This window comes from Drosophila hydei, unplaced genomic scaffold (assembly GCF_003285905.1).
Source record: "Drosophila hydei strain 15085-1641.00,03,60 unplaced genomic scaffold, DhydRS2 tig00000172-arrow-pilon, whole genome shotgun sequence".
In the NCBI taxonomy this organism is placed as follows: domain Eukaryota; kingdom Metazoa; phylum Arthropoda; class Insecta; order Diptera; family Drosophilidae; genus Drosophila; species Drosophila hydei.
The window spans coordinates 785,103-809,041 of record NW_022045682.1 but is presented as its reverse complement, the minus strand read 5'-3'; the positions used below and the strand labels follow the sequence as shown (position 1 = coordinate 809,041).

At 35.9% G+C, this 23,939-nt stretch overlaps 2 protein-coding genes across 2 annotated transcripts in view; both read left to right on the top strand.

The window, feature by feature from the left end:
• Nucleotides 1–2,959: 2,959 nt before the first annotated feature.
• LOC111599370 (polypeptide N-acetylgalactosaminyltransferase 2) overlaps nucleotides 2,960–23,939 on the top strand; it is a 32,997-nt gene continuing 12,017 nt past the window's right edge. Inside the window, exons 1-2 of the mRNA XM_023315006.2 lie at nucleotides 2,960–3,141; nucleotides 5,457–5,664. Of these exons, the coding sequence (XP_023170774.2) occupies nucleotides 5,578–5,664 (87 nt within the window). The 5' untranslated portion in view covers nucleotides 2,960–3,141; nucleotides 5,457–5,577. The remainder of the gene's footprint in view (nucleotides 3,142–5,456; nucleotides 5,665–23,939) is intronic.
• Nucleotides 22,462–23,171, top strand: LOC111599371. Its single transcript, XM_023315008.2, has one exon. It carries the CDS (start codon nucleotides 22,575–22,577, stop codon nucleotides 23,079–23,081), a length of 507 nt encoding a protein of 168 aa, XP_023170776.1. The 5' UTR covers nucleotides 22,462–22,574; the 3' UTR covers nucleotides 23,082–23,171.

Sequence of the window (23,939 nt, the reverse complement as noted above, 5' to 3'; positions counted from 1 at the left end):
CTACAAAGTGGGACGTGGAGGGAGGGGGCGTGTGGCTATAGCCTAGGGGTTGCATGTGTGCGGCCAAAAGAAAAAGCCAGCTAGCAAGTAATGAGCGGATATTGTGTGAATAGGGGGAGGGCGGCGACTTAAGCTAGTGACTTCCAAATGTGAAGTGCGCTTGGATAGATACGCAGCAGCAAAGTTTACGGCTAGGTGAACACACATAGGGAGAGAGACAGAGAAAGAGAGAGGGAGAGACAGAGATAGAGGGAGATGACTGGCAAATGGTGTGCAATCAAATGTGCTTTGAAGGATGCTGGCGTTACTGCAGCTGCAACTCATGCAACATTTAACCAACTTTTAATTATCGTACTTGGAAAGCCAAGTCGCCGCACTTGGTGGCTGCCACAGTCAAGCGAGACTTGCAGCAGCAGCTAAATTGTTTTCAGCACAACAAATGCTAAATGCACACATACACACCCACAAGCACACACATGTATATATATGTGCGCACCTATACATATGCACATATAACATTTCATGCATATATGCATTAGTTAGTTCAACTGTCTCTGCCAACAGCTGCTGCTGCTGCTGTTGCCTCTTCTTCTGCTACATTCTCTCTACTGCTTCTTCTTCTTTCTATTACTGCTGCCGTTGGCTTTTCTTAACTTTTTTCCACAGCTCTAAATGCTCTAATTACGCCTAATGGAATGCCACTCATACAACTGTTTGGTTGGCTCGCTGCGACAGTTGCATATGCTTAGATACCCTATAATGGCTATAGGGCAATGCGATTATCCCAATTGAAACTCAAGGTTTCTAAGGCTTGTTAGCCACTGCACAAGACTCGGAATAGTTAATTTTCCTAATAATAGTTTTCCGAAATTGCCTCTGCTAGGAATTAACTTTATAGAAAAGATCATTAAATGAGTGTTCATTAAAATTCAATTTTAGTGGATGTTGAAGCAAAGTTTATCTGCTTTCTTGTAACTGCAACAAATTTATCTAAAAACCCTATCAAGCATCTAACTCTTATGTAATCCAACTTTTGTATCGAAATATATTTTAGCAAAACATTTCATATATATATAGCAATAACAATTAATGTTTCATCAACTTTCAGGCCTATTCCTCTTACCTGAAGCGTATTAAATATTCGACTTGCCATTAAGAGTGCGTATTTCTTCTAGTAATAGTTTGATTCTTGTCTGTGGCACTGTGTCTGCATGTCTGCCTGTCCTCCTTCTCTCTATCTGTCTGCATAGTCATGAGTTTTTGTTGGCCGGTTCGAGTTTTTAAGCCAATTTATATAAGCGAACGGTCAGCGGCAAAAATCAAGGATATGTGCTGCACACTACAGAGTGCGAGAGAGAGGGAGTATTGAGCAGGTAGAGAGAGAGAGATGGGTGCCAGTAGCTCTAACCCACATTTGCTATAGAGTGCTTAGCTTAACTCTCAAACATGCAATTAAGAAGATCAAGCGGGCATATTGAATGAAAGCTCAAAGGGAGTTGGCAAAGAACTTGTGCAAGGATTAAGCAAGAAAACTAAACTAATTAAAAAAAAAAAAAATGAAAAATTGTTTAAAAAGGTTGCATATTAACAATAATGAGCTTAAAAAAGTTATTTAGAAATAAAACTATTAAACAAACCGAATAAGTAAAAAAATTTATTTGTGAATTAAGAAAAGAATTTTAAAAATGTATTTAAAAATATTTTCTTAAACATATATATATGTGTACATATGTTTGCATTAAAAAGCATTTGTTTTAAAATTTATTTTATATGCAATTTGTTAGCTTGGAAAATCTTTAGACTTTCCTTGTAGAGCTTTCGAATGAGATAAAAGATATCATTGATACACAAATGTATACATATTATATATATAGATAAATCGTTATATGTATATAAATATATAGCAACTGCTAGTCGTGCTTGCTTTCATCATTGCTCACTTTGTTATTCTATTTGTTCATTTGCTTAGTTTTGTCATGTTTTACTGTCCAAGTTACTTTTTGCAGCAGCTGCTGTCGTTGTCCTTAAAGCGTTATGGCCCTTGTTAACACACACACACAGAAACACTACTGCACCTCTGCACCCCTGCACCCATAAACACTCTCACACACCTAAGCTGCATATACTCTCGAAGTCAGTTTATAAATAATGCAGGCATTTATCTCGCCCAATTCAACTCAACTCCAAAGCTGACCAACACGACTAAACTAAAAAGGAGAGCTGAGCACACTGCATATCGTTGCTGTTGCTGTTGCTGTTGTTGCATGAAATTTACATAACTACAGTTTATTCTAACAATTTGAATGAATATTTAATTAGTTTTAATTGAATATGGCAAACATTTTGTTGCCATCCTCATATGGAAATTGAGAGAAAACTCATTAAAAATAAAATTCAACTTGCTAAAAAATGGAAATAAATCTGGAATTAAAAAGCTTGAGTTGATTAAAAAGGTTCAAGTGAAATGTCAGAACTGCCAAAAATAAAACAAAAACCCATTTTAAGTTGAAATAAATTTAGTTAGATCAATGAAGGTAAAGTTAGATAAATAATGAGATAGACGCAGAAGTAATTTTAACATAATCTCAACATTACAAATTCAAATATATAAAACACAATGAAAATCAAATTAACTTTTAACAATAATAAATAATCATTTGTTTTTGTTTTTATGGCCGGTTCACGTCTCTGCTCAACATTACGCATACGCAACGTGGTAGGTTCGAGGCAATCGTTGGTGTTCGAACTGAAATTGTTCGAACGTTAGTTGTTTGATTAGATTTAAGCGCGCTCGCAACATGTTCGCAGCGAACCAATGTGCGCGCTCACTCTTATACGTTGCAACTTGGTTGGCCAGCGCCAAGCATAGCACAAAAGACGATTGAAGACTACCGTTGCGTCGCGTCGTCGTTGCGTCGGTGGTCTGCACTGCCTTTTGGCATTAAAATATACGCGACTGCGACGCTTAGCGGTCATTCGTGTGTGCGACGCTGACGCAGACGCTCGTCTCGGTCTCTGTCTCTGTCTCAGTCGCAGTCGCTGTAGTCGTAGTCGCAGTAGGCGAAGTTTTCTAAGCTCGTGACTCGCGTGTTTCGTGGTTTTTGTGCGGCGCGCTAATCAAGCATAATAAACGACTTAACGGTAAATGCAATACAATTGCCAACAAACAACCACAACAACAACATTAGCTAACTATAAAGCCATAAACATTTAACCAATTGCCGCTCATTATGGTGCACTGTTTGCCCTCTCTCCCACTGTTTGTGTATTTACATGCTCAATCTTATACTATCTATGATCAATCATAATTGTAACTGCAATGCGGGCAAATAAAAGAGTTTTCAATAATTTATAAAAAATTATAAAAAAAAAGGTTTCAGTTTTTATCAAAATCCAATTTCAATTTCAATTTCCAAGCAACGCGCTTATCTTATCGCCATACATTGCGTATGCTTAATGGCTCAACCTTAAAACTAAACAACAAACATGAATATAACAATAATATATGAACAGCTGTTTCCAGCTTTCACTGCCTACAACAGTCAAGTAACAATATAAAAAAATATTAAAAATATTAAATAGTTAAATAATTCTAATTTAACATTGTGGCTTAGGTTCAGTTGACTTGCCTATGACATCACTGAAGTGACCCACATTATTTGAAGAGCAATTTCTCAAGTGTGTGAAATGGGCGTTCAGAAAATTAATTAAAATAATAACGCATGCTTTTAATTAAGGCTGCGAACTTGAATATTCGCTTCACTTATCGAGTTCCATGGAAATTCCAAATGTTAATCTAAAGTTTATCAGAGCTGCGCGATAAAAGGTGCTGTAGATATAGCTTGGAGTGAGACGAAGCTGTCGAGGAATCTTTATATATATATATATATATATATATATATATATATATATATATATATATATATATATATATATATATATATATATATATATATATATATATATATATATATATATATATAAATGTATATATAGATATCTTATATCTCTAGAGTTTCGTCATTTCATTATCAGTCACAAAAGCTTTAGATGATATCATAATGCTTATTATCGTTTATATAAAGAATTTTTAGGTAGAACAAAGGTATGGAAAACATGGAAAACTAAATGAAAATTTTACAATAATATATTTCTGTCAGAAAATTAATTAACTTTTCACTCTAGCTGAAAGTCAATCCAAAGTAAATATTAGGCCAGGGCTTAATTGCTTTATCAGCGGCGCCTGAGCGTCTCTTGTAACACATTGCTCATATTTAATATGAAACCAATTATGAACCAGTTCTAGTGAACTGATGACTGGAAGCAGTTCGCTTCAAATATTTAATGAACTCTGCTCACATGACAAACATAAAAATTTTATAGCTGCCAAATGAAAGAGTTTTAATTGAAATTGCAATTCAAATATAAAAAATTTAAAAATATTTTGAGTAAACTTTTAACTCAGGAAAAAGAATATTTTTTTTTTAAATTTAAGAACATAATGAATTGATTATTGAGATAACAATATTGTTTCCCTAGTCTTTGATGTTGTGTAATTACTAAAAATTTGCTCTATCTCTCCTTGTAGCTCTCTCTCTCTCTCTCTCTCCCTCTTCCTCTCTCTCCTTTTCCGTTCTCTCTGTCCCTCTGTCTCTTTCTCCCTCGCCCTTCATCTCTCTCTACCTCTCCCTCTACTTTTTCCTCTCTCTCTCTCTCACTCTTCTCTCTCATTGGACCACTGATTGAACCAATAATTGCATTATTCCAAGCTAATAAAAAGCATTTACAAGTTAAGACTGAGGCCATATGCCAGCCGAGTTAAGGCGACTGCACAATACTTGCTCATGACACATATAATTTAGAAATTCAGTTGTAAAGCAGCTCAACAATGATGAATGGCAAAACATAGAGATTCTGGCCCTGAAAACTATAGTAGATATAATATGGATATATATAAAGATATATATACAGTATAGATATAGCTAATATTCATAGCTAAAGCTTTGGCCACAATGTCCAGGCAGGGCGAATGTATAAATCAATTTTGATCAATCCGTAATGAAGTTCAGGAGATTAGTTTTCCTGTTTGCCAGAGCTCGGAACACTTGGACTTAGACACCTCAGTATAAGTTCGACACTTCAGCCAATATGTCCGTTTGGACATCGCGAAGGCGTGCAAGCGAATTAATTTTGAGCCACAAACGGAAGCTGGCAACAGCTCGGCAGCCGCAGGAATTGTAGTTCAACTAAGTAATGAATTGCATTTAAATAAATACAGTGGCGAAGAGAAAAAGGGGAAAGACAAACAAATGTGAAACAGATTTTCAGTTGTTATCAAAAAAATAAAAAAAGAAATATAAATAATTGAGTTGCGGAATTTATGGCACGTGTTTGCGGGGCTTAATTAAATGTAATTAATCCAATCCAATCAAAAATTTTTTGTTTGATTTACGCAGTGGAAAAGCAAACGAATTTGCCAAATAGCAACGACAACAACAGAAGTAAACGTCCGATAAATAATATAATTATAATAAAAGATCAGTGGAAGAAACAGAAGAAGAAGAAGAATCAATAAACATGCGTCGCAACATCAAATTAATTGTCTTCGTCAGCATCATTTGGATGTTCGTGATGGTTTATTACTTTCAGTCCAGCACGGAGAAGGTAAGTTGGCCAAAAGCAAACAACAATTTCATTTCGATTTTAAATTTTACGATATGCAACTCACCTGGGGGAGCTCCCCCACCCATGCTTCCTACTGCTACTTGCCTCTTCTTCTTTAATTTCCTACCTCTTCCGGATGCACGAGCATTGATCATCCAACAACATTTCAGCTCCGTTACGTCTATGCCAGCTGCATAGTAATTACTTGCCAGCTAAAATAACTGCCATGACCATGTCGCTGACTCTCTCACTCTGCCTCTCTCTCCCTCCCTACCTCCTTCCCTTCCTCTCGCTCTCTTTGGTTGTCTCTTTAATGCTGACATATAATTAGCCGCACGTATAGGGGCAGGTAGATGGTGCAGTGACGCCCTGTGACGCCCACAAAGCTGCGTATCTCTATTTGCAGTTGACTCGGCTTACCACTGCCATATACCCTGAACACGCATGGGGTATATGCAACTACTTGATATATGAGTATTTATTTATTTATATATTTATTTATTTAATTAGTATTTATTTATTTGAAATATTTTTGGAATTTGCATGTACCCTGTAAAAGGTGATACGTGCGCATACCCCATAAAGCCGTGTATGTACCAGAAAAAGTATTTAAATCCTAACGGTTGTCTCTTTACCTCTGCCTCCCACTTCTTTGCATGCCTTCGCTTTAGTATATACGAGGTATTTGACAGTTCATCATCCACTCTGATGTGATCCACTTTCAAGTGGCTTTTACTTTCATTTTTTTTGCTCATTGTCTCTTCATTTTTAATTAGAGTCTCTGCTTTTTAGTGCTGACAGTTGAGCCAGTCAAATGTGGGCGGCTGCACGTGGCGTATGCGCAATTTCCCAGCTAATTTGGGTCAGCGACAAAAAGCCCAACCCCAACCCCGACTCCGACTCCGACTCCGACTCCGACCCCTAGCTTAAGCACGTGTCACAGTCAAATCTGTTCTTTTATTTGCTCAAGTGGAAAGCTCGTTAACATTTATTGTTATCTTCAGCTTAATCGCTATCGTTATCGTTATCGTCATCGTTATCATTTATTGCATTAACTTTTTGCACTATATGCAAATAGTTCGCTTTTTGCAAGCAGATGACAAACAATAAGTGCAAAAACTAACAACAGATGATGAATTTATGATCATATCAAAAGAGACAAAGGCAGAGTCAGAGGTAAAAACAGTTATCAACTGCTGCCTGCGATTATAAATCAGTTTATTGTCATCGATTAATATTATATAACGATTCATATTTCAATGAGTAAGCGACTGAGCTACACACACACATATCGTGCTTATAGAAAGTCAACATAAATAAATTAAATTGGGCTACAAGATTTATTTTTTTGCCACAATTGACCAGAAAACGTTATGTATAAAATTACAAAATATTTATTTTCACTTTATTTTATTTATATAAAAAATATAAGCTTATTAAAAATAAAAGCTTAAAACATTTACTTTTTCGTCAACAAATAGAAAAATAAATCATAAAAAGAAATTCAACTTATAAAGAATGTTATGAAATAGTATAATTTTTTGAAGAATTAAAGAAAAAATTTTTTTTAAGAAAAATTTGTAAACAATAATTGAAATTTTTTAAAGAAATTATTTTTATAGCTATTATTTTATTTTTCTTTTCATATTTAAAAAATATAAAGATAAATTATTAAAAAATATTACGAAATAAACTAAGTCTTAACTAGACTTTTTCTTAATTCCACTAAACTTTGAGTTAAAGTTACGATTTTAAAAATTATGTTTTATTTATATTATTTAATTTTTTTTTCTTCAAATTTTTCTATATTTTTTGTTAATTTATAATATTTTTGTTTTTATTTTTCGATTTTATTATTTATTTCCTTTTTTTCAATATTTATTAAATTTGATAGTTTATGTAATACCGATATGCCCTATTCCACTATCTATGAGTACGATTCGCTATTATGAGGTTGGAGTGGTAAATCTCACAGATTACAGCACTAAAAAAACTCACACTTTGGCACTTTATAAATCATTGATAAAAACACTCAGTTTTATTGGCAATATAAAAACAAATGAATCAGAAGTGAAAAAACGCTCAATTAAATCCGAAATGGCTTATCAAGAATGTTTGGGGGATTAAAACGGCAGCAAGAAGATAAATGTACAAATAAATAAAAGCAAAGGAAATTACTCCTGCCTCTGCTCAAAGAGAGAAAAGCCAAAGAGGAAATCCAGCTTATATAAGTAAAAAAATTCGGTTGCTGCGGGTCTGCTGCTTGAGGTCAGACCCAGCATTGACTGGCTTATGCACACATATCAGTATATATAGTATACGTACACTATATTGCCATAAGATATAGACACATACATACATCTCCCGTAATCGGATGTAGTTGGCGCTGTCTGAACCCTTTCATTTCTCATAGCAAAGATCAAAAGTATAATTAACAACGCATTATTGAATTACTTTTCACACTCATTATATGTGCTGCGATGCGTGTGTGTGTGTGAATGTGTGTGTGGGTGTGGGCGCCCACAAAATGGCGTTTGAAAGGCTTTTTACTGTAATTTACAGTTTGATGCGCAGTTTAATAACTTTTTATGCGGAACAAGAAGGAAAAAATGAAAGCTTTATTTGACGTACTCTGTAAATAAACTGAGGACGGGTATATTAGACTAGAAGTGTGCACAGGATGAGAACAACTAGACTAGACTAGACTCTCTAATACTCTCGGTCCCTTGCGTTCTTTGATTCTCCCTTTTTCTTTATTTCGCTCTTTCTTCATTTTGTTCTCTCTGATTATCTTTCTCTATCTCTGTCTCTTTACCTCCATCCTTATTTAGCATCCTTTTTTGTATCTCTAGTTGTACCTCCTTCTGTCTCTCTCTGTCATTCTCTCTCTCTCTCTCTTAATAGAAATCGATACACAATTTGATTACTACGCATGATAAATATCGATAATCGATCAATTCAAATTAATTTTCTACTTCTTCAACATTTTCAACTCTTGCTTCAGGCTCTCATGCACTTTCTGATGGAATTTATTTTGCAGCGCATTAAAATCTTCGCCATTCGAAAAGATGTTACTTAATGTTTTGTTTGGGTTCATTCACTTCTGCACATTTGCCACATATCAAATGCAACTGTTGCCCAGGCTCCATTTAGCTGCGATTACAACGTGCAGTTTGAAAGGTTTTTTGTGTGCTTCAAACATTCATAAATTTATGGAGCTGTGAAAGTAAAATATTTTATTATATTCCCACTCAACACAAAAAACTAAATTGTTTTTAGTTTGTATATATATTTTATAGTACAGTCACTTATGAGGGGAACTTTGTTTTTTTTTTTTTAAACACAGTTTTTTGCCTCCGGATATATAAATAATTCATACATTTGGTTATAGCTGCAAACATATGTAACAAATAATATTAATTGCATTTTATGGCAATTAAGTGGAGCCTTATAGGCATAATGTATAAGCTGTTATGGGCATAAAAACTCAATTCACATATTAATATTTTATTAAATTAAATGTATAAATATCATTGTGTATTCAATTTGATATATAATAACTCACAGTCCATACACTTAGAGAAATGTATACCTTGCAAAGTAGGTGTTTATTTTTAATTTTTTTAACCATGTGTTTATTTTTTTATTTTATTATTATATTATTTTTACAACATTTTTTAAATTTAAGAATATTATTAGATAACTTATTTATGTCATTTCAATATTTTAAGACCTTTTTATAGACTTAAATACAACAAAGCGAAGCAAAGCAAAATTGTTCCATAAATCTTATGACTAAACACCGCTTATCCATAAGTGAACATTCTAGTTTATTGTCCAAAATCAAGTTAGGCATCGCTAGACGAGTTCTTGTTTAGCTACACTAACACCCCCAGCTGACCTATATATTTAATATATATGAGATATAAACATGATATTAACAGCTTTGCTATTTGGAAAGCTATTTGAGGCGCCCAGCGACGATGGGAAAATGTGTTAATTAAACTCTAATCGAAGCTCTGATCGACCAAATAGCATATTCACAGCAGGCCGTTTGAAAACGTTGTAATAGCTGATTGATTAAGCCAAAATAACTTATTAATTGGCCATGTGGACGTCCAGCTATGCAAATAATAATAAACATAAATATCAAAGCTATTTCCTCTTTGGCTCATTTCAATTCCCAAACCGCATTTGGCTTTTGTCTGCTCATTAGAGATGCAAATTCTTGGCAACTACTTCGGGCCAAACACACTGGGTCACTTCAGTAGAACTAGTTTTTTTTATATATACTATTTAAATATACTATTTAAACATACCTTTATGTATATATACAATTTATGCATACATCAAAAATTTCAAGTTCAAACTTAAAAAGCGTTCAAAAAATAGACAAAAAAAACTTTACGCCTCAACGATTCGGTTTATGGTCAAAGCAGCATTTCAACTGGATGAAAGGGGAGCTCCATTGGTTGGGAGGGTGGCTTGGAGGCAGCCCCATTGTAGAACATCAAAATATCGTTTGCAAAAGTCGAGCTTGGCATTGCGTGACAGCGAGCGAGTTACGCTCTGTTTGATGTCCAAATGACAATAAAACAAACGAGCAAAGCAAATGCCAGCAAAGCTGCAATTGCAACATTTCACAATTAGAAGAAAAGAAAAAGCTTTGCGAGCAAAAATCTCTTTTAGTTTTATTAAAGAGTTCCTCCAGCTGTTTGATAAACCAATCGAAATTGATGCGAAAAGATTTGATTTCTCATAGTCTACAGCAGCTGGTTTTGTTTAAATTATACCTGATACCTAATAGAAGTCCAGAAAATTGCATAACATTTAGCAGCTGAAGAAACGTGAGGTGCTAAATGGGAATCTGACATTGAAGAAATTCTTCACAGCAAAGTTCTTTTATCTCAGAGTTTTATTCCTTCCCTAATTTATTCTTTGTTAAGAGCTTACACATCTGACTGCCGGCCTCAAGTTCTTTGAATTTCTAGTTTTAAGAATGATTTGTTAATAGCATCGAGTGAGCCGAGCTGCTCTCAACTCAATATATGTGTATATATATATATATATCTATATCTTTAGATTGGTATCTTCCGCAGCTTAAGAGCTGCCGCGCGAGCTGTTGTTGACATTTTCTACTCGATCTTCACTCTTCGAATAGCAAAAGGCTCACCACAGTGAACAAGTATTATGAAGTCGGGCATGCCCAACTGTAATATTACCACTTGCTTTTAACTGCTTCGAATGTTTTCTTCTGAAACTCTTCTGTGAAAATCTTAAGTAAAATCTCAACAAAAGAAACATTTAAATCTGTTTCAATTTCAATTTTATGTCATCCAAATTCCAATCGCATTATTTTAATTGGTTTCTCTCGTCTCTAAATATTCCGAAATATAATTCAGGGTCATTCAAAATGTGAATCATTTGAAATAAATACAAATTCTTGAGCTCAGCTGAAACTTCAGTTTTCTGGGCTTCCAAAACTGGTTTTTGTGCATTCGGATTTTCGAATAAATTTGGGTGTTGGCTATAAGAAATGCTCTTGGCTTGAAGTTCCAGCTGCTTTCACAGCTAATTAACATTTCTAATCGAGCACGCCCATTTCTAGCCGCCCACCGAGCAGACGAGACGAGAATCACCTTTTTTTGTTGGACATTTGGCATTTGGTCGAGCTTTGATTTAAACTGAATAATTAAAGATGTTTATCGGCCAGGCCAAGTCAGGCGACTGACTTTAGTCGTTGGCCTTTTCACAGTTTTGGTTTGGTTTGCTTTTTGTATGCTCTAACAGCGGGTATATGCAGCTGGCGATATAAGTTGTGATGAAGTTCTTAATTTATGTATTTCGATTATGGAGTCTATATAGCTCTGTGTCTGTGTTTGTTGGTGTTCTCAGAGAATGTTGGGCTCAGCAATCAGGGCTAATTGGAATACATATTATTTATATATTTATATATATATTTCTCTAAGTACATGTTATAGGAACTCAAAGTTAATTTTATATTTTTGTCATTTTGAAAGCATCTCATATTTATTTAGTCTTCCTAAAACATACCTATGAAGTTCTAACCAATCCAACTATTATCTCGTAGGGCTCACATAAAAGCTGTTTGATAATATTTAGGGCTTTCATATAAGAAAACTGATTTATTTGTAATCAAGATAGAACTACCAAAATTCTTCTCTAATAGAAAGAGCCTTAAACAGACTAGAAAATCAGCAAAAGCAGTTTGTAGATCAAATTCGACCTACTCTGCAGGTAGATCTGACACTAAATTGCTTGCTCTTATAAGCTATGCTCATTGTGATTAGTATAGGCCAACATATTAACTCAACTTAGACAGCTGTTAATTAGCTTCAATTGCACTTAGTGCAACAAATCGCGTCTTTTGTCAGCTGCAAATGAAGAGAAAACAAAAACTAGAGTATTTGCCATGCGGCATGATTTGTTTAGCTTTGTTTGTTGTTTTACTAATTTCGGACGCAAGCACCAAAAAAGCTGAAAAGCAACAACAACAACAGCAACAGCTGTGTAGAGCTGAGTGTAATGACAAAATGCTGCTGGCCTAACCGGCTCTTGCTACACTTTGAAGCCGGTTTGCAGTCGCCTTCAACTTTTGCTGCTGCTGCTTCTTCTTTATACCCCTCTCTTCTCTACCACTCCCTCCCGCTATCGCTCTCTCTCGCTCTCGCTCTGCAGCCACTTGAAGCTGGCAGCTGTTAGTTGGCCTTTCCATTACGCAATGTAACCCAACGCATCTGCGCAAGGTCGTCGCGCGTTGCGTTTAATAATTTTTATTGAACTCGAGCTGTGTTTATGGCACTTGTTTCACTCTCCACTCCCTCTCTATCTCTCTCTCTCTCTCTCTCTGTAAGCCCCCCTGCATAGCACTTTTGTGGGCATTGTAATATCATTGAACGTTATCGCCGCTGATGCCTTTTCGGTAGTTGCGACTTTCAATTTCGTTTCGATTGTTTTTATTGTTATTTTACAACTTGTTTGGACCGCAGCCTGTTGCCAACGTCTGTTTGAAAATATTTGCCGGGAGCGCAACAGCGGCGGCAACAGCAATTAAGCGTGCGGTTAACGGAACAGCATGATTAGGAGATATCTTGCTTACGGAACTAATGAGAATTTACCAACATTTCATTTCCTTTATGAAAGGAATGTAGAAGAGTTTTCAAAAAGTACCAATTTTTTATCTATGCTTAGCTTCTGAGCAACTTCATATCAAATTTGATAGCTGTAGCTCTTATAGTTCTCGAGCTATGCTCAAAATAAGTCTCTAAATTGGGAACTTTTCAAGGTAGCTATCTCTTATGCTGTATGTGTGCTTCGATTGGTATGTAAAAGGTGAAAGCTTTCTGCTCGCTGAATAGTTTATTTAAGTATATACACTGTATGTGATCGAACTAGTTCGCAAGACACTCGAGCTTTGTTAAAACTCATTTTCGTATACCAACACAATGATCAAACACAATTTTGAATACATCAAATGAAATATTTCTCATCTTTGATGACTCTAGTTATTATATTTCTCGAGTTATGTTAAATTAAAAGGTTTCAAAGTCTTATAATTTCAAAATACCCAGTTCTAAGCATTTCAAGCTAGATTTTGACCAAAGCCAAATCAAATTATCGATTACTATCGGTAATAATCAATAAGTTTTCGATCAAGTCTGTGGCTGTTACGGCGTAAGAGAACGCTGCCTCTGGATAGACGAATGGATGGGCATGGCCAACTAGACGTCATCAAGACTATCTATACTTTGCGAGATCTGTCACACCTCCTTCTGTCTGTTTTCAATGGGTAATGGGCATAAAATGATCATCAAATGCAGATCTCAATTCCAACACTATCGTAGACCAAACTAATATTTTTGTTAATACAATGTTAGCATGCCATGAGAATATTCGGAATGACAGCTCAGCTCTTAAAACTCAGAGCTACCTCACTGACATTACGAAGTCACTAACTCGACACACACTTCAAAGTATATTCAAAGATATTTTTCGAAAGGCAATACAAAGAAGTGCACCACATACCAGACGTCTGCATATATAGATATATATATATATATATGATCGTATATATATATATATATATCTATCGTATAGATTGAGATCGGGCCGAAGATGGTGCGCAAGACGATCAATCATATATTTCGATGCAGTGAGTGCTTCACGGCCATCAGTGATGAGGGCGAGATCATTTGCAAGGAAGGCGGTTGCATCTTCATCAACAATGCTTGCAACGTGGTGCTGCAGGAGGGTCTGCTGGCTGGCAGTGGCCTAGAGATGCGACCCGTACTATGCGCCGGCTGCCACCACTTGGTTGGCTATCAGTTCGAGAAGAACGACCTCTTTCCGTCCCATTTGCACAAGATTGTCCTCTCCACCGAAATGGTGACCATGTGGACCGATGAGGATGTTCAGTTCAAGCCTATGCTGCCATTTGGCTTCGAGGATATCTAGAGAGAGCAGTCGTTGCACAACACTGGCTGTCCTCCATTCCGCAATTTCATTTCATGTGAACGTCAAATAAAGCGCCTAATAAAATTTCCCAGATTTTCTTAAGCCTGATTGGGCGGTATATTGGCACCGTTATGCCTCACTTTAGATGAGATTTTCGCCCTTTGGCCTTCGTTCGTTTGACAGCTGTTTTGCTTGAACGCCTTTCGGCTCCCTTCGATTTTAGATCAGCATCGAATTGGGAATTTTTTTGAATTTCTAGAGAGGGAGAAGGAGAGAATGAGAGAGAGATAGAGACAGAGACAGAGACACCAACCTCTGACTCTAGATATGCATGGGAAAGGCATGTTTATTTTTCTGACTCTCTAGATATACTGGAGACATCTTTCTCTGAAGATATTCATGGGAAAGGGATGTGTTTCTCTCTGTAGATGTTCTAGGAACAACTCTCTCTAGATGTTCTAGGGACAACTCTCTCCTCTCTCGATAGATACATGCCAAAAATTATAGGTTTCGCATCATTTATTTTAAGATAAATTATATCTTATTAAATACTTCAAGCTATTTGAATTCCTACATGATTTCAGATAAAATTTCACGATTTCATTCTTAAGTTTTTTATATAGATTAAAGATTAAGAATTTTTTGATGTATTTCAATTAATTCTGTTGCCTATTTCCCATATAAAAACAGCTACCAATGCAAATCTTTGGCTTTATTTTGCCAAAGTCATCTCTGTTGTCACCCCGTCTGATGAATGTGCAAAAAATTGAAATTTTGTTGCCTCGTTGAGGCATGACACGATGGAAACACACGACGAAGATGTTGTAAGCAGTTAATTTGTGAAATTTGAGATGAGATGCAACTAATTGAATGATATAATGCCTAACTGTAACTGGAAACTCAGACCCTTCCGCCTGCGCTGTTCCGCCTCTTGTTTCTACGAACTCGTTGAAATTATTTTTATTTTTTTTCTTTTGGCGCTGAGCAGTTGTGAGAAACAGTCGCAGGCGAAGCGCTAGCAGTGCAAAATTTTAAGTGCTGCGCCACCCGAAAAAGAAGAAGAAGAAGAAGAAAAACAGAAGCCCAGCGCTGCCGAAAACAATCTACACAAACACACACACACAATCGTGTAAGCAATGCCAGAGGCAATAAAAACAGCAGCTCGCAGCTGTAAAAGAGCTAAAAAGGCCCGAAAGAAAAAAGCCAAATGAAAAACCATTAAGAGTGGAGTAAAGTAGCATGAACGACTAGTGGATGCTCTGTAAATTGCTACACTCATTTTTTATTGCTTTATAACTTTATATATTATGCGACTAGCAGTTACCCTGTAAACCGCTGGAAGCAACATGAAAAGAAACGAGCTAACATGTTTCAATAAATGTGGAATGCAGTTCGAATATGAACTTGATCTAAGGGCTAACACTTAAGCCCTTCAACACCCTAGCTAAATATCGATAATAATCGAATGTAAAAGAAAGACACGTGTTGTAGAAATTCAATAATAATAACAGACGAACAGTTGAACAGATGAAGAGAGAGTCAAACATATAAAAAATTTTCCATTTACATATTTAGCTTGATTACTATATATAAAAACTAGTTTAAAAAATTTTAAAAATTTTCTAATTTAAAAAAAAATTGTAATAAACTAAAATAAAATTAAAATATAATTTTAACATAAGTTGGCGAAATTTATTATTAGATATAAAAAATAGCGCAGGGTTGTAGTATTCAAACACAACTTAATGACCCCATATATTCCATACTTAGCACTACTTCAAGCTACCCCTTATATGGCAACCCCAATTAAAGCAGGGTATCGCCAAAAATAGGAGAAGCTGCTAGACCGGAGGTGAATGCCACAACTTAAGTGGTTAAAATGGCCAAAAGTCGCAAGCAAAGTTTTTTCTTGTTGCAGGAGGCGTCAGTGGAGGCGTGGTAGGCGCCTGGCCAGGCCCAGTAGTGGCTTAGTGCAAGCAAGTCGAATCCGAATCCGAATTTGAATTTCAATTGTGTCTTGTGACTTTCTCAAAGCGGTTCGATTATTTCGTACTTTCACTTGAAGCTAAATTTTTGTTTTATTTTAATGATGATCTTTAAGGCATTTAGCTGGCATTTAAATGGCGAGCACATTGAGTGGGCCAACGTGAGGGAAAGGTGAGCCACGAATCAGCCCAAAATGTCAACATGGCCAAAAACAAGTTTACTGGCCATAAAGCAGAGAGAGAGCGACAAAGCGGTGCTTTGATTGAGGAAGAGCTATTTGCAACCTTTTGTGCTCGCTCACTAAGTGTTAGGAGTATATTGGCTTCTGTGCAAATTTAGAGCGCCATTTCAGTTACTGCAGACTGTCTTTTGAGACTCAACAAAAAGGGACGTGAACGAGTATTATGCGGTCGGTGCCACACTCTAACTTCTTTTGTTTTCATTTCCTTTTTTTCGACTCAGTCTAACGAGCCAATGCACACAATGCCATTAAATAATAATTATTTAACATTGCTTTTGTTTTTACAGTTCGTTTATTTGTTGTTGCTGTTGCTGTTGTTGTTGTTTCTGTTGTTGTTGCTGCTGCTTTATGGCATCTTTTGGTCAGCAATAGCAATTTTATTTTTGTTTATTGTCGCCGGGTTTCACTTTTTGTGTAATCGCTGCAAGTGGCTCTTAACAATATTTTGTAGGTCTGTTTACAAAGGTGACTGTGGGTGTGTGTGTGTGTGTGTTAACTGTTCGTTATTTTCCCTGTTTGCTGGCATAATGAACTTGAACTTTATGACGCAAAGCGACGTTAAGTGAACGATGTGCCCAACGGGAGTGAAGAGACGCGTTGCCATGAAGGCAGCTCTGCAGGTAGCTGCGTCTTTTGAGTGCCCACAAATAGCACTTTATATTGTCTAGCTGATGACTGCTACAGTGGCCCTTGGGCAATGAGCCGCAACGTGAGATGAGCTCGACTTATGTTGGCCGAGGCTTTTATGGTGCTCCATATTCATACTTGAAAGCTCTGTCAGACTGCAGTGCATAAACTAGATGTAGTGGAAATAAGTGCAGCAACTGGGCTAAGCTAACTGTCTGGCATAACTTGCGCTTCAGTCGAAGACGAGGCGGCTGCAAGACTTAGGGTCGTTAAATTTTTATAGTCTCAAAAAGGTTGATCAGGAGAGAGAGAGCCTGGGTTAATGCTAGTTCATAGGGAAATATAACTTCCGAATATAAACATAATCTGAGAGCCAAGACCTGTGACTCAACTCAAGCTAAATATCGATAATAATCGATTGTGATGTGACGAACGGATGGATGAGCAGAGAGCCTTACGTTAAGCAAGTATGTGCCTACTAATGATAGGGTATAGAAGAGCATTAACTGGCACAAGAAAACCACAAGTTAAATATCGATAGTTATCGATTGTAATGGAGCTAGATGAACAGAGAGCCATAGCCTAAACAACTCTTCTCATACAATTGATTGGGTGTAAGAAAATTTAGACGTAAGACCTATCAAAAAAGCTCAAGCAAGATATCGATAATTATCGATTGTAATGGCAAAAAAGCTCAAGCAAGATATCGATAATTATCGATTGTAATGGCAAGTCATTTGATATTGACAGACAAAACAGTTAGTCGAACAGAGCAACTCTTCTCCTGCTAATGATTGTGAAATAAACACGTATCGATTATTTCTCTATCCGCTCGATTTATCTCTTACTTCCCGCAGTCAAGCCCCAAACTCACATCAAATCTGTGGTCAAATTGGATTCTCCACTTTTCAGCTTCATAGGAAAAAGCATTCGAAAAAGCTATTCAATTACGTATTAAATTGTAAATATTAATTAATGCGCGAAGCTGCTCGAAATAATAAATGTTTTTTGTGGTCAAAATGTGGAAGCATTGCGCATCGACAACTAATTCGAATTATTAAGCTAATTACAACAAAATAAGCTCATGAAATAAATAATGCTTTGGTCAAACATAATTTAGGTATAACTATGGACGTGGGTTACAGTTTGAGAAAGAGTGAGCTCAGCTAGGGGATGCCCTGTAGACAGATAGGTAACTGAAGAACTGCTCAGATTTGTGGACTTTGTTATTGCTAAAAATAGCTTAACGATTTTTCTTAAATATATATTTATAGCAAATACTGAAACGCTCAGACTAGCAGCCTTAGGGGATGGCCTGGGACGAAATACCTGATGAGTTAAAGATCTTCCAACTGCATATGTTTTAAGAGACTCTGCATGCTGACGCATGCAAAGAATGTAAGATATCGATATTTATCGATTAAATGAATACTTGAAGGATTAGATAAGTGACAGGCGGAACATAAGAGAAGAACAGCACAGACATTTCACAAAGTCTTAACAGTTCTATACAGATAGCTCACTTGCTTAGACTTATCAGTTATGATTGGAATTATCATGATCTCTACTGCCTCCCACACACATTCATCCACGTCTACTTCCGCTTCACAGGGTATACAGTAGAAAACAAAAGCTGGCTGTTAACTAAACAACATTGCGTATACGCAATGTGTATAAAAGTCAATATATATATGGGTAGTTCAACTTGTGCAGCTGCTGGTTCCATGTGGCTGCTGTTGACATTGATATGCTCATCAAATGGCTGGACCAAACAAATACGAGCCATAAAACGGACTATACAAGAACTGTCTAATTAGAATGCGTCATTGTCAGCTTTGAGATACATTTGTATCTCTGTCTGGGTGACAGTGTCTCTGTCTGTGAAATTTGTCGGTTTTTTGTTGTTCGTTGGCTGCTTTGCTTGTTTGTTGTTATGGCATGCATCCATCAAACAGAGCCAGTCTATCTATCTATCTATGCATGCATGTATCTTTAGCTCTGGCTGTGGAAGTATCTGACGGATGAACATACGAAAGCGTCTGCTGCCCTTCACATCGTCAGTTCTCATCTGTGCTCATCAGTTCAGTTCAGTTCAGTTCAGTTCATATTGGTGCTAGAGCATCTGTGCTCCATCATTCGCATATTCTTTTATGCATGAGGCAAGCCACTCGATGCGAGTCGACTCGACTATGGACTGACCCGCTTTTCGACCCGATATTGCAGTTAAATTTGAACTAATGAGCGTTTGAGCTATTAAAGTGTCGCCTCGGCGCCCCATCGCCACATCTCCCCATCGTTTGGCTGGCTGGCCTTAATTGATTCAACTCACAAAGAATTCTGCTCCATAAAGTTCAAACGGCAATAATCCATTGTCTCTTGTTTTCAGAATTTATGCAAAGCACTTTCAATATATTTTATGAGCATCTCTTGTTGCCACTGGCAGAAGCAGCAGCAGTCGTAGTCACTTCAGCCTGACTCAAAGCTAACAGCATTCGCACTCGCAGCTCGCATTGTGCCACACATGCAACATCTGCTGCTGCGGCTTCTCTTTATGCAACATGCAATTTATTGCTGCCAAACGCCCTGTGAAATATTAGCCAAGTCTTTGCTGGCCAGCCAGCAGCAAAGAGCCAACAGCTAAGAGCCAAGAGTTAAGAGCTTTGTGCACCAAAACCTTCAATTAGCATATTAAATATCTCAAACTCTGCATTGAGGTGCTTTCTGTGCCAGAGCCAAGAAGTTCTTCAGCAGTGCAGCAATTACGAGCTACTTAGCTCTTGACTTGAACACGACATTCTAGACTAAAGTAAAATCATGAATGGAGCTTCTAGGGTCGTTTAGGACAGCTCAGATATTTACTCTGAAGCAAATAATAAATTTATTGTATTTAGTGACTGAAAGAAGTACATTACTTAGTCCAACTAAGAAATATATAACTGAGTGCCTTAAACACATTCTAATGAAATTCATTGAAGAAGAAGAAGAATAAATCTAAATTCGAAATATAAAATTTTGTTTATTTTTTTGCTGATTCCTGAACGAATTTCTGCCTTGCTTCAGTGCACAATCTGATATGTTTATTATACAAAATATTTAAACAAGTAAAAGTGCTTCAATCGGGAGTGCCCGACTAGCAGATACCTTGAGTCCTAGCAGACATATTAGTCATATTTATAATTGAATTTTAATAAATTTATAACTTGTTTCTAAAATATAAAGAATATTTACGTTATCGATATTATTATTGATAGTGATTTAAGTGTGCCAAAGAGGAAAGCTACGTAGCAAGATGGACTCAACTTGTCTTCTAAAGAATATATATATTTAATGACTTCTGCCACTCCTCCTTCCGCCTATAACATACATTTTGTCAAAGCCAATATGCCCTGTTTTGCCATTTTGTAACAGCTCAGGGCATAAAATAGATATCGAAAAATATATTTGTTTATTCAAGGTAAATAATATACAACTAAGATCATGAGCTCCAAGGCAACAGTAAATCTATTGTATATAATACTGTTCACATATATATATATATATACATATAGATCTATATATATATATTGAATACAGGGTATAAGTATAACATTTTTGTTTACGAACTCAGATTTGAAGCAAGTGGAAGACATAATATGTTCCTAATAAAATTAAAAGTTTTCGACTTGGGCAAAGCAAACACCTCGACGTGGCTTTGTTTTTGTTAGTTGGCTGCTAAAAACTGGAAGCCAATCTAAGAGCTTGGCTGGTTAATTGAGGTTTTGGTTTGGGGCAGGTCGAGAGTAAAAGCCGCAAGCGAGCTGCTTTTTTGCTCAAAGCCAAAAATCGAAGGCTGAACTCGACAGCTGCAGCTTCTTGGCCAAATATACAAGGAAGTTATGCAGCTCTCAACATTTTTGTTGCCACGAAGATGCCACACATCAAAAGAGGGAGAGAGAGAGAGAGAGACAACAATGTGCAATTGTTGCTGTGGCCGCAATTTGCTTTGGCATCTGCATTTCGTCTCAGTCGCAGTCTCAGTCTCATCTGAAAATGAATTTCAAGTTGCGCAACGATGCATTGCCAAAGCAGCTAAGAGAGCGCCTCTATAGTGTATATAAAAAGATAGATTCACAAGATGAAGAAGCTGTGGTCTGCTGCAGTTAGCTTAGTCAGGGGTTTTTCCGTGTCTGCATGTGAGATTTTTCAATTAACCTCACGGGCCAATTAACTGCAGCTGCCGCCAGTCACACACAGCGCTGGCCTCGTGATAGATTAAATTATATATATATATATATATATATATATATATATATACAACTATCAGCATTATTCGATTATTTATTTGAACTACTTATGTGTCTGTGTGTGTGGCATTAAACGCATTAAACAGTTCCATTGTTTGTTCAGAGACAATAAATTAGCCGTCATGTTTACAGTTTGCACTTTTGGCCAAACAAATTTTCCACTCGGTTTTCTCTCCGTGAGTGTGTCTATTTGTGGCTTATGCAAATTGGCCAAAAGCTCAACAAAGAGGCAAACAGTTGATTGACAGGCAAATCGGATAAGCGCCTCCCCTTTGACTCTATACATTTTTTATATACCCTAGACGGCCTTTATGAAAGGCGGTCGAGGACTTAGTGCCCTGTGATCCGTATCAATCTTGGCTTTAAGCTGGGAAAGTTGACAAGATTTTCATGGCAAGCATTTGTCCATTTTATTCCATTTATATTTTTATAATTTTTGTAATTTTTCTCAAATATAAAATATAGATTTTCAAAGTTTTCCGATTGAAAACTCAAATTAATTATTTACTAAATATTTTTAATTAATAATCTTTTTTCTATATTATCAAAAATTTTAAAAATCTTTTTTAAAATACAACAAAATTAAAATATTTTATTAATATATATATATTATTATATTATTATATATTTATATATATTATTAGATTATTTTATATATTTATATTATATATATATATATATATTTTTTTTTAAATAACAATAAGAACAAATTGTCCAGCGTATCTTGTAGTCCATCAACATTCGCTTATTCCTCGTAACTAAAAAAATAACTATTTCGTATCATTTAACTGTAATCATCAACATGCAAATGACTCAGTGTAAACTGTGACCTCAATGAAAATGGAAATATTATCAAACTTCAAGCTGACAGCTCATTAAATTGAGAGAGAGAGAATCTTGAAAGGGAAATTAGCCATGGACAAGGCTTCGCGTTGTTAATGTGCCATAAAAGCACGGAAATTGTAGCTGAAGAGTGAAAACTACTGAGGAAATGTAACTGTTAACACTTTAGGTTAAAATCAAATAAAACAAGAAAGAAGAAGAAGAAGAAGAATGTTATGATTAACAAATTGCCGTAGTCTGGGAAATAGTGAACAGAAATAAATTTGTATTTGTTTAATTTGATTTTCGTGCTGAGCAAGCTGTGAGTAAATGAACATATCTAAATCAAATTGCTAAGGGACAAATTTTATAATAGAGAAAATATATATATTGTGATAATTTTACAAATTTCACAATATCAGCCAAACGAAAAACAAAATTTTACATTCGCAACACGTCGAGTTCAAGTTAAAGACATGAATAACACTAATTCGGAAACAACTCTGATTTGTGAGCCCGTCGATATGATTAGCAATCTGAAGATCTTGTCGCACGGAGCCGAGGCCGATGAACACAGCATCAACAGCAAATCGACTGAATATCACGAAGATCGGCTCGAGCTGGTAACTCCCGATACGATTGGTGATGCCGTCCACAAGAGCCAGCGGATGGGCAGACGTTTCTCCTGGCACACCTTGGCCCACATTATTGTGATGCTGCAGAAGCGTTTGGCCCACACCAAGTCGCTGGTCGAGTATGTCGATGTCACCAATGATGTGGTCTATTGGCGAGCATTGGCCTTGTCGCGCGGCGAGGAAATCGATCGTTTCATCAATGTCATTGAGCTGCAGAAGAAGCGCATCGACACCTTAGAGAATGATCTGGGCACACTGGTGAATCTGGCGCAGGAAACCCAAAAGATGCTGGCTGATATCAGCCCTGAGAAGCCCAGCGATAAGCCACGGCCAGATGACACCTTCTAGCACAACGGTGGTTCAAAACACTCGAGAACTTTTAATAATTGTTTTATACTGTTAGCCCCTCAGTTAGAGCAATGCAATTAAAAATTATGAAAGGCATTCCTGATTGGGGGTCAATGTTAACTGTTGAACGGGTAGTTGACCAACTAAGCTTGATAGAGCTGTTTAACATAGCTTTTTTTAGGGCATGTGTCTATTATAATCATTGCTATGAGTTATTGTCGTTGCCATTATCCTTTCATTATCATTGTCTTCATTTTGATTTTCATTTATTATAGGCATTGGCATTGGACATTATAACTATCTTTATTAACTCTATTATCACTACAATTATTAGTATTAGGATGACCATTAGCATTTATTTGTTTTGCTCAGTTTCATTATTTTCATTATCATTATTATAATTATCATTATCATTATCATTATCATCATTATCGTTATCATTATCATTATTATAATTATCATTATCATTATCATAATTATCATTATCATTATCATTATCATTATCATTATCGTTATCATTATCATTATTATAATTATCATTATCATTATCATTATCATCATTATCATTATCATTATCATGATCATTATCATTATCATTATCATTATCATTATCATTATCATTATCATTATCATTATCATTATCATTATCATTATCATTATCATTATCATTATCATTATCATTATCATTATCATTATCATTATCATTATCATTATCATTATCATTATCATTATCATTATCATTATCATTATCAATATCATTATCATTATCATTATCATTATCATTATCATTATCATTATCATTATCATTATTATTATCATTATCATTATCATTATCATTATCATTATCATTATCATTAT

Bases quoted from the DNA above. Each gene is read 5' to 3' on its own strand.
- LOC111599371 (XM_023315008.2), top strand. From the start codon at position 22,575: ATGAATAACACTAATTCGGAAACAACTCTGATTTGTGAGCCCGTCGAT.